At 41.0% G+C, this 16,947-nt stretch overlaps 1 protein-coding gene across 2 annotated transcripts; it reads left to right on the top strand.

Moving 5' to 3' along the window:
• Positions 1-11,877: 11,877 nt before the first annotated feature.
• On the top strand, positions 11,878-14,117 carry LOC144245259 (putative olfactory receptor 2W6). Of its 2 annotated transcripts, XM_077780676.1 has the most exons (2): positions 11,878-11,902; positions 13,210-14,117. In XM_077780676.1, exons 1-2 carry the CDS (start codon positions 11,878-11,880, stop codon positions 14,115-14,117), a joined length of 933 nt encoding a protein of 310 aa, XP_077636802.1. The 2 variants fall into 2 exon arrangements, with proteins under 2 accessions (XP_077636802.1, XP_077636801.1); XM_077780675.1 differs by lacking the exon at positions 11,878-11,902 and having other exon boundaries at positions 13,164-14,117.
• The last annotated feature ends 2,830 nt before the right edge of the window (positions 14,118-16,947 follow it).

Below are 16,947 nucleotides of genomic sequence, written 5' to 3'. Positions count from 1 at the left end.
GGCAGAAGAGGCATACAATTTTTATTAATATTTTATTGCATAGGAGTTCACAGAAAAGAGGTGAAAACGTAGGAAGCAGCTAGACGCAGGGGCTTATATATTATTTTAACAAAAGAAAGGAGTTTGGGTTTCAAGGGACAATAAACTGTGGAGAAGTGACTAGGAAGTAAATAGAGGAAACTGATGGAAAATAAGGGCTATTTTAATAAAAAGGTTGGTTTATGTAGACTCATCTCCATGCTCAGTCTGTCCCCGGTGATAAGCCTGCTCCCTCTTCCTGATATGGAAGAGGGGAAACCATCACAAAGGGAAATTTATGTCCGGATTTTAGGCAAAAAAGGGTAGGGCATCTGCTAATTCTCATCTGTCTTCAGCTAAAAATAATCCTGGGGCCAAACTGACATATTTAGAGTGGTTTATCCTGATCACCGTCTGCGGTGATAATGGCTTTTGTCTCCTTTTAAAAAAGGCAATTTGTGATCTCTTTTCTAAGTACATATTGATTATTATATCTAATTTTTATTTATTATTCTGTATTTATTTTGTTAAAGTGAACCTTCAGGATTTTGTAAGCTTCAGGCTTCCCCAAGCCCAGATCAGCTCCTCCCCTCTCCACAAACGCGGGACTGGAAGTGGCAAGAGCAGTTTTCCAATTACAGTAGAGGGAAATGATTCTAGAATTTTCTAGTTGCTTTGGCAGCAGTTCCCTGGCCCCAGGATCTTTCTGACCCAGGCAAGGCGGTGTGAGGGAGCACACACAGACCCCTCGCCATGTGAGTTCTGCATGAGGATTCTGGAAGCTGCTTCCGGAAGCTCAGCATAAAGCACACTGGTGAGATTGTGAAATTGTGGAGACTTCCAGAGAACTCCTTTACTTAAGTGAACTGAGAGTAATTATTTTGTTAGCAATTAGGAAGCCTTCTAGATATGGGAACTGGTACCAGTGATGGAGTTTTGGGGTGATGGTGGGTGGTCTAGAGCTGATGGCCAAGAAAGAATTCTTGAAGACATCTTTGGTGCAAAAGGTGATTTTATTACAGCCAGGGCACAGACAGGACCCGTGGGCAGGAAGAGCTGCAGGGGTCATGATGGGTAACTCATTACATACCCTCAGGTTGGGAGGGGATTAGGGATAGAGTAAGTCTCTAAGGTTTTCTGGAAGCAATGTTTCCAGGATCTTGAGGGTCTAGCTGTTGTTAGAAAAACATCATTTATTACTGTTTAGTAGAATCTCAGTCGTGATCCTTCAGATGTATATCAGGGGGTCATAATCTTGGGGTATGAATGCCAGTATGTATCTTGTGGAGGAGTTGAGATAAAGGAAGTCTCCAAGGGAATTTTTTTTAGTTTTTAGTTTAGTTTTGTTTTTTTTTACACATAGTTTATTGTCAAGTTGGTTTCCATATAACACCCAGTGCTCATCCCCACAAGTGCCCNAGTATTCCATCGTATAGATAAACCACATCTTCTCGATCCATTCGTCCGTTGATGGACACTTAGGCTCTTTCCATGTTTTAGCTATTGTTGAGAGTGCTGCTATGAACCTTGGGGTACATGTGCTCCTATGCATCAGCACCCCTATATCCTTCAAGGGAACTTTTATATGTTAAAGTAGACTTACCGGTTCTGGGGTTGGGGGTGGGTCAGGATAATGTTAAGCTAAAGTTGTCTTTTGTCCCCAGCAAAGTGTCATCATTGAGGCAGCTGGGCTCCTAGAGGGAGGTCACTCTGCCAGTTCAAGGACTTGTCAACGGGCTGCAGGCAGTAGGGAATTTAATTTTTCACTTGCCTGTACTTTGCCTTCAGCTCACCCTGTGCTCCCTCATCAGTAAGTCACCTCCTGTGGTATCTGGAATGAAGCTTTGCATTCATGGCTTGTTGCTGTAGATCCTGAGGACAGGCACAGGGGCAGGAAGTCTGCAGTTGGGGAAAGCTGCTTGAAGCGTGTGGGGGAGCTTGAAGGAGTAATACTACAAGCTCGAGGCTTGAAATTATCAGCTCAAATCATGATCAGAGGAACGGGATTTTTTAAAATAAAAGATTGCCTTCAGCCAACCTTTCATTTCTTGTCATTGTCAGGCTAAATATAAAAAAATAAGTTGCAGAGAATGATCCTGTGGTAATTGTGCATTTGGGAAACGAATTCCTCTTTTCTAGGATGCTTGCACCTCAGGTCTGAGCTGATCTTTTCCCCCCTGGAGACTCTGACTACTTAGTCAACCATAAGTGTTGAGATATGCAGCAGTTAAAGGACGCTTACTGTTTTCATTCAGGTTTATCCTCTGTGGGTCCAGAGGGCCCACAAGTGCGATTTGTAGGCATTTCCCCTGATTCTGGATACATGGGCCGCACATGTGCTCAACAACTGAACAAACTCCATGTTGACTCTTTGATCCGCAGAACAATAGGAATTATGGCTGGAAGGGTGGAGTGGAAGTTCTGAAAATGGATCATTACTGAAAAAAGTACTTACCCCAAATCAATACCACTTCCTGGGTGGATTTCAGAGAGCAATACTTCTATGAAAGACCTGGGTAGCTCAGTTGGTTAAGTCTGACTCTCGGTTTTGGCTCAGATCTAGTGGTTCATGGGTTCGAGCCCCACATTGGGTTCTGTGCTGACAGTGAGGAGTCTGCTTGGGATTCTCTCTCTCTCTCTCTCTCTGTCTCTCTCTCTCTCCCACACACACACACCGTCTCTGTCTCTTTCAAAATAAATAGATAAACTTTAAAAAAAGAGACTTGAAGGGTTGTCTGGGATTCTACTTAATATTTTTTGTTTGGCCTCTGCATAGACAAATGAACCCAGTGAATGAAATGGGTTATTGTGAGCTTAATCAGGTGGCAATTTTCATTGCAATTAGTCTTGAAGTTGTGACCTTTTTACCATGAGAATGAATCCGGATCTGGTTCCTGGCATGTACCTACTGCCAATAACAGTTATGCCATGAGCTAATAACATGCACAGAGGAGGAGCACAATATACTTTAACCTATTTCCCCCATCAGCTCTTAAGCTTCACATCAGACCATAGCCTATAGGACCCTTGACTGTTGTATCATCTGACAGGATTTCATGGCATTTCCCCAATGTTTAGTGATGTTGAACATATTTTCATGTGTTTATTCACCGTCAATATATCCTCTGTGGTGAGATGTCAGTTATATTTTCTACCCAGTTTCAAATTGTATTATTTGTGTTTCTATAGTTGAGATGTTTTATTTATTTATTTATTTATTTATTTATTTTAGAGAGAGAGGCAGAGTGAGAGCAGGGGGAGGGGCAGAGAGAGATGGGGAGACACAGAATCCAAAGCAGGCTCCTGACTCTGAGCTGTCAGTACAGAGCCCAACTCGGGGCTTGAACTCGCAAACCATGAGATCATGACCTGAGCTAAAGTCGGACACTTAACCGACTGAGCCACCCAGGCGCCCCCTATAGTTGAGTTTTAACTGTTCTTTATATATTCTAGCTGTGAGTCTTTTGTCAGATATATGGTTTGCAAATGTTTTCTTCCAGACTATGTAGCTGGTCTTTTATGCTCTTATCCAGGGACTTTCACAAAGCAAGTGTTTCCAATTTTGATGAAGTCCAATTTATTGATTTTTTTTTCCTTTTATGAAAGGAAAAGCATGTATCATGCTTTCGGTCACATGTGTAAGAAAATAAAACTTTAATGCAGTTGTATTTTTTGGTTTATCTTTTTTAGAGTTTCTGAAGTTCCTGAATATGTAAGTTAGTGTTTTTTATTGGTTTTAGAAAGTTCTAAACAATTATCTTCTCACATTGTGCTTTTGTCCCACTCTTTTTCACTTCTTCTCATTCCCTAATTAATTATTTGTATCTGAAACCATTTGTGTAGACCTGTATGTGCTCATGTTCATAATTTGTTTCCACTTTTTCCTTTCTTGGTGTTACAGCTGTTGTTGTTTTTTCTGTTTCTAGTCACTACTTCTACATTATGACGTTAAACTCAGACTGAATTTTTTCAGTTATTTTACTTTTCATTTCTGGAATGTACAGTCTATTTTTTGAGTTTCAAGTCTCTGGTGAAACTCACAGGACTGTGGTTTTTTTGTTTGTTTGTTTTTGTCCATATTTTTCAACACACTAATCACAGTTTGCCTCTCCTGACTCCATGATCTGGGTTATGTGTAGATAAAGAGATCTGTGGATCTCTTTCTATGGTCTTTTTTTTTTAATCTTGATTACCGATTATATGGTCTTGCCTCTTTTCACGTCTAATAATTTTTATTGCATACTCGACTTTGTGTAAATCCAAAATAAAGGCATTAAATGATATGATTTTCCACCAAAGCGACGTCCCGTGATGTCCTTTAAGCAGGTCACGTGAAGCGCTCTTTTCCTCCCACTTTACCCTCCTGTCCCCCTGCTACCTTATCCCCTTACATACGACCTCAGCAAGCGTCTCACGTCTTTCATTTTGCTAAATTCCTCTAAATTTTCCCTTCTCCTCACTCTATTTTATCCTCTGAATCAAGAATTTACTTCCTGGGGTGCCCCTGGTGGCTTAGTCGGTTAAGCGTCTGACTTTGGCTCAGGTCATGATCTCACAGTTCGTGGGTTCGAGCCCCACGTCGGGCTCTGTGCTGACAGCTCAGAGCCTGGAGCCTGTTTCAGATTCTGTGTCTCCCTCTCTCTCTGACCCTGCCCTGCTCATGCTCTCTCTGTCTCAGAATAAAATAAAACATTTAAAAAAAAAGAATTTACTTCTTAGTCATCTGCCTCTTTAGATTTTCTTTGAAATAAGCTAAAATCCAGTATAGAATATAATAAATGCAGTACACATATAATAGGAATGTGAATTAAGAGTTTCTGGAACCCAGATGAGTGAATAGCCAGAAAACCAAAGAACAATAAAAGTATTTTCTAGGAAGCATATTTCAACTAGCCTTGATGATTTTGGTATTACATTTCATACAATGAATGTTCCCATCTGAGAGAACATCATAGGCAAGGAGAGGTACAGTTGGGAGAAATCACCATTATCCAAGAATCTACTTCGTCAGGGACGACTCTAGGTATCAGTTTTTCTTACCTCATGCAACTTTTACAGAAACTTTTCAGAGTAATTTTTCTCCCACGTGATGGTGAATGAGGTTTCTAGTTTTTAAGCCTGTGAGACTGTTTCTGAGCTGGAGTTTGAGCCATTCTGTCTCTAAAGGTGATTTTCCTTCCCCTTTGTTCGAAGTTATTCTCCAGAGATGACTCAGTTTGTCATCATTTAAGGAACATGGAGAGAAGCTTAATGCAGGTGAAGTGTAAACTCAACAGAAGTTCTTTGTAGGTAGAGCTGGAAATGGAGGTCCAGAGCCAACATTAATACTAAGGAATAAATGGTGTATTTCCATAGAGGATAAAGGTCACTTCAGGACTTTAACTACCTATATTTCAGAAAGGCTCCTTTTGTAGCAAAGTGAATGATAATTTTAAGCAGTGAGACTCTAGACAGTAACTAAGGAACAAATCAAGTAAGAATTAATGATATACTGGCGAGGGCCAGAGAAGCGAGAAGGGAAAAGAAGACCAAGGTATGAAAGAGAGATGTTATGGGTAGTCTTAAAAACTTAATGAAAAAAAAAAAAAAACCTTAATGAATAGGAGTATTCAGGGAGAGAGATGGCTCAGAAAAACTGATATTTTAAAACTTGGTGATGGGTGATGAGCACTGAGTGTTATGTGGAAACTAATTTGACAATAAACTGTAAAAAAAAAAAAATTGGTGATGGGACAGATTGTAGCAAGGCAAAAATCTAGAAAAGCAGGCTTGGGAAATAAGGTTCAAAGAAGTGATGGCCACTTGACATCAAGTCTTATGAATGTGTGTGATAACAGTTTTATAGATAATCCATTTACTTCCACAAAAGCTGCCGTGATAATAAATTAGATTAAGTTACAATTAAAGATTTGTTTAAAGTTAATTGCATTTGATGGAAATGACTGACGTAGCCTTATACACTTTATTCTATGGTGTCACATCACAACATATTACGTAATATGTAATATGCTGGGAAGTATCTTCAGTAGTCATTTATAGAACCTCAGATTGTATTTTACTTCATAGAAAAGGGCTTTCCTTAGCTATAACATTTCCATTAGTTACAAATTTAAATATGTTTGTAATGGTGAAGGGTGGTGATGAGCCAGGTGTGAGGGAAAGGGGAAAAAGTGATGTGGGGAAAAAAAATTTAAACGTTGCTTCTGAAATTTCCCCTTTGGCTAACAATTTCACATCTCCCATGGAGTTAGGTTCCCTATGAGGACCTCATATCCTTCATTTCTCAAAGGGACTCATTATCTCAGGTAGGAAGTTCTGGACAGCATCAAACTCTCTAGATACTTCTCCCTTGTTTCCATGAAAATATCTTTGGCTGAGATAGTACAAACCAATAACTCGATCTAGGAATAAGAAACGACTCTCAGGGGACAGCTCATCTGACTGTGCCAAGAAGTTTGCTCAAATACAGATCTAATATTGATTAGGTGTGATTGCTTCTCTATGTATTTCAATATTTGTTGACAGAAAAAATCATTGTATGCCATTTGTTTATAAGTTACTGGAGATAATAATGTTATCATTGTGTCTACCTAATGCATTTCATCTCTACCAATATAAGTAGCAGTATTAAGATGATACTATATGACTTTAATAGTGTTTCTATTGAAAACATAGTGTCTGACATGATAATGACCAGTTATGTTCTGTTTCCACTTGACATAGTATTTAGAAGTGGTCACTGAAGTTATTTGGCCATAAAGCATTAATAATGATTCTTAAAACTTAAGTGATATTTTAAATGTACGAAGCACATTTATCTGCAGTATCTCATGTGGAGCAATTAAAATCTCTAATTAGAGATGAAATGTCAGATTTATCATCCTTTGAAATCTGACAGCTGAATGTAGGAAATGTGCTTTAGAAATGAGGTTGTTTCTGTATTGTTCACCTATGATTGTAACAGATAGGAAAGTGGTCCCGCACATACATACTATTATTTTTTGTCTTTTAAAGAAACCAAAACCTGTTTAACTCCAATGACTCAGGTTAAATAATTTGTCAATCAGATTGTCACTTAAGATAATTTTAATAACTTTACACTAAAGCAAGCAAATTGAAGTGAAATTATTTTAATATTTTTTGTCTATTTTTTGTTTTTGTATTAATTTTTAATGTTTATTTTTGAGAGAGGTAGAGAGAGAGAATCCCTACCAGGCTCCGTGCTGTCAGCATAGAGCCCTATGTGGGCCATGTGATCTCATGAACCGTGAGATCCTGACCTGAACAGAAATCAAGAGTCAGACACTTAACTGACTGAGCCCCTGTACTAATCTCATGGGTCTAAAAGAAGCTCTTTTTTATTCACCTTCCTTCTCTGGACAGATCTGTCTTAAACAGAAAATATTCAAGTTAAGTTGTATTATTATGGACCTTATAATTGCATAGAAAGTTAACCTTAAATAAATAAAATGGTAAAAGACTATAAATAGCACCTCTTTAAGAAAGTAGCAGGGGACACTTGCCAAAAAGTAAACTGAAGCACGTCTTTTCACTGGTTCTAGGTTCTTTTCTGAATGGAGTGTGAGGTGGCCACTCTCTGGGCCTTGTGGTCATCATCACTTGATGATACCCAGTTAGGAAGATTCGATGCTCCCTCAGTGTCTCTTGGGTGAAGCTGCTGTGTGGGGGCGGGGGTGTTGGGAAGAGTGGTATTTCCTCTGAGACCATATGCTCTCCCTACTCTCATTAGAGATAATTAGTTAAGGGAATTCTTTGAAAAGAAAGTTTTACTCCATTGGGTGAGGCAGAAAAGGAAGTGTCCAATCCTATATCAAATCCGAAACTCATAAGAAGTTCTTCCCTTCCACCTTGGATCCTTTGATCTTTAAGTGTCCCCACACTGCGTGTGTATAAGAGGCACCCCGGCTTCCTTCACGCTGCTCTGTACCTGGGGTGGGAGGGTGTGTGGATACTGGGGGCCTTGGGTGGTGTGACAACTGTGTGCTTGAGGACACTCGCTCTTTATCCATCTGCATTCACAGCTGCTTGGGTCTTCCTCTTGACCTTCTTCTTTGTCCTGTGAATTTCCTAAATGTCATCTTCGTTTCCTCCTTGTTTTCACTATGGTCATCCCACTTGGACTTCCTAGTGAAGTTCCAAGAAAGAGAAAGAACTATGGACATAGCATTTTTGAGGCTGCAGTCGATTTTGGTAAGTGAATGATCCTGTGCAAGAAGATATGTGACCATGGCCTCCAACCAGTCATCGTTTTTTTGTTTTTTTTTTTTACCTTAGACTATAGCTGCATCACAAACAATTAGACTTATTGTGCCAATATTCACAGCATTATTAACATAGGCTTGATCACATTTTTTTATTTTTTATTTATTTTTTAAAAATGTTTTATTTATTTCTAGGAGAGCGAGAGAGACAGCGTGAGCAAGGGAGGGTCAGAGAGAGAGGGAGTCACAGACTGAAACAGGCTCCAGGCTCTGAGCTGGCAGTCAGCACAGAGCCCGATGCGGGGCTTGAACCCACGAACCGTGAGATCATGACCTAAGCGAAAGTCGGACGCTTACCCGACTAAGCCACCCAGGGCCCCTATTTTTTATTTTTTAAATACTTACTTTTGAGAGAAAGACAGAGCGTGAGCAGGGGAGGGGCAGGGAGAGAGGGAGACAGAGAATCTGAAGCAGGATCCAGACTCCAAGCCATCAGCACAGAGCCTAATGCAGGGCTCGAACTCGTGAACCATGAGATCATGACCCGAGCTGGAATCAGATACTTAAATGACTGAGCCACCCAGGCGCTCTTTGATCACATTTTAAAGATTGTGCTTTAATACGACTCATTCTATGAGGAGGCTGGAAAGAGCTTTGAACTCACTCACCGAGTTTTTAACCCCAAAGTAAATTTGAAAAGCAGTTGGAATCTACTGACTTGGAAAATCTTAAGAATAAAAATACTAATTATGGTCCTGCCTCGCGTGAGAGTCGATTATATAATGCTCTCAGTAATTGTGAGCATTGAATATTAAGACTGAGACTTTGAACTCCAAATGGAGAGTCAATGAAATAAATTTCTAAAATGTTCTTCTGGGTTTCTGTTCTTTGCATTTACCTCCTCTTCCACTGGGCAGAGAACAAGCAGTCATCTAGGTGTGAAGGGCCAGTGCTCCCCTTAACCCTGATACATGATCATCCGTTCTTCCAAGCAGTATAAGAAATAAATCCCCATTCTGATGCTTTGTAGACAAATTAGATCATAGTTGATATTGGTTCAATTTTTTAAAATCCTGTGACGTTGAAATTACCTGGTCAAGGATCCAGAAGTCACAGAGGATATACAAATTTGTCCTGCTTTCCATAGCAATGGAAACTTACTTAAATGAAATAAGTGGTAAATTGCATCATACAATTAACTAATTAGTATATATAGCTCTTGGGAGAAAACCATCATGATACTGTGTTTAGAAGCCATTGATTAGGTTTAAATAAGGATGGACACACTCACATATCATTTAAAAGAATAATCATAGCAAACAGGATTTAGCCACTAGTTTTTAAAGTTCAGAAATGTAGGAATGCAGTCCACACAAAGGGAAAGCTTGGAAAAGAAAAGTCACCATCGAATACTGATGCAATGGGGCTCCTGGGTGGCTCAGTCAGTTGAGCCCACCGACTCTTGATTTCAGCTCAGGTTATGACCTCATGGTTGAGCTCTGCACTGGGCTCTGTACTGGGTGTGGAGCCAGCTTGAGATTCTCTCTCTTCCTCTGTCTCTCCCCTGCTTACGTACACATTCTCTAGTGTCTCTCTCAAAAAAAAAAAAAATCGAATATTGATGTGAAATACGAGGAAAAAGTCAGACAGTGAATAGAAGATTTAGCCACCAGAAAAACTTTTAATCAGAAAGGAAAATTCATGAAAATAATTCTAAATGAATAATGCCATGCTTTGTGGGTCCTTTGGTTGATTTGAGAAAGAAGAAAAAAATAAAATAACTTGCCTTTGTATTCCATTTATAATTGATAAACATTCATACATACAGGTATACACATATATACAGACATAAGGACAATGCTGAGTGTGCAACCATGCAATAGACAGGTGCTGTCAACCACAGTCACCTGTACTCCCTTCTAGGGGGCCAGGTGATGCCAGGCCGAGGCTCATTCTGACACTTTCTGTGCCCAGTGTAGAGTATCAGCACATTCTGGAAGGCATTTTAATTATATTCTTCATTTTCTGAATAAAAATGTGCCTTGTTTTCTGTATTTTGCCTATAATACTATGACAGCTACCTGCCTTATTCAATTTATAAGCAATAAAACTCTTTTCATTAAAACTTGTGCAACAAATCAAAAGAAATGAGTTGCAGGGCGCCTGGGTGGCTCATTCAGTTAAGCACCTGACTTCAGCTTAGGTCATGATCTCACAGTTCGTGGGTTCGAGCCCCGCATCGGGCTCTGTGCTGACAGCTAGCTCAGAGCCTGGAGCCTGCTTCAGAATCTGTATCTCCCTCTCTCTCTGCCCCTCCCCTGCTCACGCTGTCTCTCTCTCTCTCTCAGAAATAAATAAAACATAAAAAAAAAAGAAATGAGTTGCAATGTATTTAGTTTATTCACATGCAGATTTGGCATAATTTTGTGTTGCCTGCCTCTGTATTTGGCACAGATTAGTGGCGTGATCTCCAGAGTGAAACCATGGGGTTCCCAATGGCTCCTGCAAATTGTAATGTTCAATAATGAAACTGATGGCTTCCTGAACCTTCACTGAGAATAGAAGGAAACTATGTCAAGTGGTTAACGTTGTGCCTAGCTCATGAGGTTCATAAATATTAGCTGGGTTAATATTTAAATGACTTATAATTCATATTGCTATTTTATTTTTCTTTCATAATTTGTGACATTTTAAACATATAGAAATTTACAAAGACAGTAGGAAAATACACATACTTTATCATTATGAATTAATAGTTATTCCTTATGGTAATAGTTCTTTATAGCTATTTTTAAAGAAATATAACATTGGAGCTCCTGGGTGACTAATTTGGTTAAGCGTCTGACTTTAGCTCAGGTCATGATATTACAGCTCACGAGTGAGTCCCATATTGGGCTCTGTGCTGACAGCATGGAGGCTGCTTCGGATCCTCTGTCTCCCTCTCTCTTTCTGCCCAACCCCCCAGCTTGTGCTCTCTTCCTCCCTCAAAAATTAACATTAAAATTTTTTTTAAAGAAATAAAACATAGATATAGAGAAAGTCTCAGGTGTTTTTTTTTATCCAACTTCCCCTTTAGAGACTTTCACTATTAAAAGTTTAGATTCTTTACCCTCTCCCAGTTCATATGTATGTACATGTATGTTCTTTATTCACTACTATATATTTTTAAAACTTCTATATTATGGCAGGTGGAGGAAAAGCCCTCAGTGCTGGCTTCATTATAAGTGCTGGTGGTTAGTTATTAATCAGTGGACTGTGTATTCACTGACATGGTATCACATCCGTTCATGACGGCTGGGGAGGCGTGTATTGTGGCCTCTAGAGAGATGACTTTGGCAATCCTACAATTTCCAATAAGTGCCAAAGTTTTAGTGCAGAAAATCCTAAAATTGTTGTGGGAACACATCCTAATTCATGATTAAATCATGGTAGAGTGTTCTAGAGCAGTGGAGCCCTATTTCATGCCCCCTTGCACTCGAGAGATGTGCATTTGGGGAGGAGGGGCAGGGGCAGAGATTGAGAGAGAGAGAGAGAGAGAGAGAGAATCACAAGCAGGCTCCATGCTCAGCACAGAGCCCAAAGCGGAGCTTGATCCCATGAACCTGGGATCATGACCTGAGCTGAAATCAAGAGTTGGATGCTCAACCAACTGAGTCACCCAGGTGGTCCCTTTTAATGATTTACAGCTCCATCACTTCTTACTAACTGCTTAGGAAAATGTGCAGAAATGTAAAAATGAGACTTTGGTTAAGTTCCATCATACAATACACTCATCCTGAGACATGAAAACACTGCCAAATGATTGAAAGTGTACTAGAAGACATGTAATCTTTTAGTTCTGTGAGTTCATAAGAAACACATAAATAAAATAATCAATGTGGACTTCCTAGAAATAGAGTTCTTGTGAGAAGAAAGTGTGAATAAGGGGGAAGGAAAGGGTATCAAAAGAACATTGAATATTATAATGCTCCATTGGGATTGAGTCCTGGCAATTATTTTATTTCAATTTTTCTCATCCTTACAGGAAAGCATTCCCAACTTCAGAGAAGTTACCCAGTCCTGGAGTTAAAATACACTGTGGTGATATAAAACATAGTTTTACCACAGAGGTTGAGGATAAGACTGGATAAAGGGCAGAAGATAATGCCAGGGTCACGCTCCAGTGAGTACAGTGAATGGAATGAGAGATGTAGCTATAAACAATAATGAGGTCATCTTCTTCCTAAGATTTTCCTTGATCACTTGCACCCTGCTGAGTTGGTGGAGCCTCTAGATTTCCCAGTATTGGTGAGACGCAGTATTGGTGAGGTTTCGGGGCACCTGGGTGGCTCAGTCAATTAAACGTCCTACTTTGGCTCAGTTCATGAGTTTGAGCCCCCTTCAGGCTCTGTGCTGACAGCTCAGAGCCTAGAGCCTGTTTCTGATTCTGTGTCTCCTTCTCTCTGCCCCTCCCCTGCTCATGCTTTGCCTCTCTAAGATAAATAAACATTTTTTAAAAATTTAAAAAAAAAAAGAATGAGGTTTCACCCAATAGCAAGCTTGGTTCTGACACAGATACAAGCCACTTTTCCCATCTGTAGTTTACACATGCTGCTTCTCCATTAAAAAAAAAAATTTTAAGTGGATAATGTTGTGTGTTTATTTCCTTGTAAAATAATGAGCTTTTGAAAGTAACTCTTTACATCCTGTGAAACTGAGCAGTATGATGCAAAGTGTTTGTAAATAATCACAGCCACGAGTCTGAAAAACTCCCAATACTGTGCTCCTCAGACCAAATAATGACTTCATTAATATTTGTTGAAATCCTGAGTCAAGCATCCAGCATTTCCAAAGAGGTTTCCATTCTGCCATTTTGCCAGTCACCCCATTCTGAGGGAGTAGATCTACTCTTCAAAGATGCTTATCTTTCTCCTCACAGGTAGTATGTGGCGGGAGGTGATGACCAGGGGCAATGCAAGCTATTTCGAAGGCTTCATCCTGGTGGGCTTCTCTGACCGCCCCCACCTGGAGATGACCCTTTTCGTGGTCATCCTCATTTTTTACCTGCTGACTCTTCTTGGCAACCTGACCATCATCTTGCTTTCAGCTCTGGATTCCCGGCTGCACACGCCGATGTATTTCTTTTTGGCCAACCTCTCATTCCTAGACATGTGTTTTACCACCGGCTCTATCCCCCAGATGCTCTACAACCTCTGGGGCCCAGACAAGACCATCAGCTTCGTGGGGTGTGCCATCCAGCTCTACTTCGTCCTGGCTCTGGGAGGGGTGGAGTGCGTCCTGCTGGCCGTGATGGCCTATGACCGCTACGCTGCGGTCTGCAGGCCCCTGCACTACACCGTCATCATGCACCCGCGACTCTGTGGGCAGCTGGCCTCAGCGGCGTGGCTGAGCGGCTTTGGCAATTCTCTCATAATGGCACCCCAGACGTTGATGCTACCCCGCTGCGGGCACAGGCGAGTGGACCACTTTCTCTGTGAGATGCCAGCGCTCATTGGCATGGCCTGTGTAGATACCATGACCCTCGAGGCGCTGGCATTCGCCTTGGCGATCTTTATCATCCTGGCACCGCTCATCCTCATCCTCATCTCTTATGCTTACATTGCGCGGGCGGTCCTCAGGATGCAGTCGGCTGCTGGGCGGAAGAAAGCCTTCAACACCTGCAGCTCCCACCTGATTGTCGTCTCGCTCTTCTATGGCACGATCATATACATGTACCTCCAGCCGGCAAACGCTTACTCCCAGGACCAGGGCAAGTTCCTCACTCTCTTCTACACCATCGTCACTCCCAGTGTTAACCCCCTGATCTACACACTGAGAAACAAGGATGTTAAAGAGGCCATGAAGAAGGTGCTAGGGAAGGGGGTTGCAGAAGTATAGCAAAAGTTTGGGGATCTTGTGACTCACCTTCTATATACAATGTTAGACGTAGCAAATAAAGGAATATTCTGACATTGCAGACTGAAGGGGTGTTCAATGAGATGGGGAGCTCAGGGGTGTAGCTGGGTTGAGCAAATGCAACATTCCAGAGTCCACACTCACTTGTATTCCTCTCAAGTCTCTCTAGGTCAAGCCCCTATCACTGGGAGGGTGGGGGAGTAGGGGTGGGGAGGGCTCTGATCCAGGACCAAACAGCAATCTATGCTTGCAAAATACCAGCTGTGAGCATAGACACCAAGCATTCTTGTACCCATGCCAGCTTTTATCACAGTGATTTGTACTTAGTAGGTCCTCAACATAGATGAAATAATAAGCTTAGCAGTAGTGGGAAAACATATTTTTTTCTAGAAAGTTCAAATGAACTTTTATAGTACCAATTTTTGAATGAGAGGCAAATAAATCGCTCAGTTATCTAGCCTCAGCACTGCCAACACTGCAGTGTGGATCCATGACGTGGCTCTTGCACATTTCTAATCATTTATGTAATTGAATTTAGTGATGTTTGTGTTTGATCTTCTGAGGCAAAAGAGCAGGAAGAAGAAAGGTTACGAAGCAACACCATGATGTATTTGCTTTATATGGAAGAAGAATTTCTTGCTCATATTCAGTAGCTATTAGTACTTTTTTAATGACCCACAAAAAGGCTATAAGGTCTTTTTTCTTTAGTTTCCTTTTTTTTTTGAATTGCAATAAAACAAACACAATAGCAAGTTTATAGTTTTAACACTTCTCAAGGATGTGGCGTTCAGTGTGTTCACAGTGTTGTACAACCATCACCACCGTGGTCTTCAGAACTTTCCATCTTCCCAGACTGACATTCTTGTATTCATTAGCAGTAACTCTTCCTTTCCCCTCCTCCCAGCCTCTGGAAACTAAATCCAACTTTCTGTCTCTGGGAATCTGACAAAGGTCTTCTTGCTTAAAATGTTTGAACGTCATTACCCCTCACTTTCCCCCAGATATCATCAGGGTAATCTTGGACAGAGGAAGAGAAGAAGGACATGGATTCTGGAGAACTGCTGGAATCCTCAGGATGGGGGTACTGTGGACGTGGATTTCTTCACCTTTGCATCCCTGACTGCAGTCCCTTGACTTGATTGGAACAATTTGCATCAGATGAATGAATCCTAAGTGCAGGCATGTTTCTTCTTCTTTTTTTTTTTTTGTATTTAAAAACTTTTTTTAAACATTTATTTATTTTTGAGAGAGAGAGCACAAGGGGGTAGAGAGAAGGGGAGACACAGAATCCGAAGCAGGCTCCAGTCTCTGAGCTGTCAGCACATGAACCATAAGATCATGACCCGAGCCACAGTCAGACGCTTAACTGACTGAGCCACGTGGGCACCCCAATCTTTGATTTTAAAACCAATGTCACGAGCAGCAGTAGAGGCACATGGATTCCACTGTGAGAGAAGACTCACAGGACCCAACGTAATAGCACTTAGGAACCTACAAGTTATTTTAAGGAAAGGATACAACATAACAACAGCACTGAAGGAAAGTCTACTTCACAATTAGAGGTTTGGAGAACCTAGGCATGAACACCAACTTTCTTTTCACTGTAAAAACCATGTAGATGTGCTTTCTGTCTCAGATCAAAAGTCTTGACATATGCACAGAACACTCTAGAACTGGGACTACAAAAGGGAGTCTCACATGGGGCCTCTTAGACCCTGCTGGTCATGCACACATACTCTTGCTGTGAATCAGACCCAACAACAGAGCCCTCCTGGGGTGTCACTGAGACTAGGTGCAAATCACCAATGTCATGGTCATCAATAACCAATGCTGACAAGCTGGCGCAAACCTTCCTGAACTCCTCACACAACAGTGACACAGCGGCACTCCTAACCCGCACATGTCCTGTCCTGGCCATGTTCAGCGTTTACTGTATGTCCCTAATTTCAGTGACACAGATTAAGCCAGTTCTAGATGGGCTGGAAGTCACCCTCACAACATCCCCAACCCCCTCTCATTCGGCTGTCACCTTTTGTGGGAGTAAAGATCGGCTTAGAGACCCAAGAGATCCTGAGTAGATGCTTCATGCTGGTCACCAAGGTCATGGGATAAGCAACTCCCAGGATAAAGACTTAAACACCCCTCTTCACATGGTAAAGACATTCATAAGGAGAGAGGAGGCAAGATGGTGGAGAAGTAGGGAGCTCCATACATTTACTTGCCCCCATCTCTCAAATGGAGAAGGCCTGAAGCCATAGGAACCCTTACAGAATCCAGGAGGAAAAGGAAACAGAGATGGCTGAGAAAACCTTATAGTGGCTACCTCAAGAAGCAAGCCAAAGTACATATGGTGGAGAGTCCCAAATACTACAACGAGTAGGGAAATAAAATAACCAAAGTCTCAACAAGAGCGACCAAGAGACACCCTTCAAAGAACACTTCCTGAAAGGACAGGCCCTGGACAGTCACAGAGTCTTCTTTAATGCAGCAGTACTCACAGGTGCAGAGTTCATAACAAGCCTTTAAAACTAACAAGAGACAGAAAGCTAGCCAAAATGACGAAACAGAAGAATTCTCCTCTAAAGAAATTCTGGGAAGAAATGACAGCTAAAAAACTGCTCAAAACAGATATAAGCAACATAACTGAATAAGAATTTAGAACAATAGTCATAATATTAATTGCTGGGCTTGAAAATGGCATGGAAAACATCAGAAAAACAATTGTTATGAAGACTATGGAGCATAAAAATAGTTGTGATGAATTAAAAAATGCTATAAATGAGATGTACAATAAAATGGAGGCATCCAATGC

The sequence above is a fragment of the Crocuta crocuta genome, unplaced genomic scaffold, assembly GCF_008692635.1.
Source record: "Crocuta crocuta isolate KB4526 unplaced genomic scaffold, BGI_CrCroc_1.0 scaffold1097, whole genome shotgun sequence".
In the NCBI taxonomy this organism is placed as follows: Eukaryota; Metazoa; Chordata; class Mammalia; order Carnivora; family Hyaenidae; genus Crocuta; species Crocuta crocuta.
The sequence above is the reverse complement of the archived record's forward strand: the minus strand, read 5'-3'. Positions and strand labels throughout refer to the sequence as shown.

Excerpts from the sequence above, each read along its gene's own strand:
- LOC144245259 (XM_077780675.1), top strand. The coding sequence starts at position 13,164 with ATGTGGCGGGAGGTGATGACCAGGGGCAATGCAAGCTATTTCGAAGGC.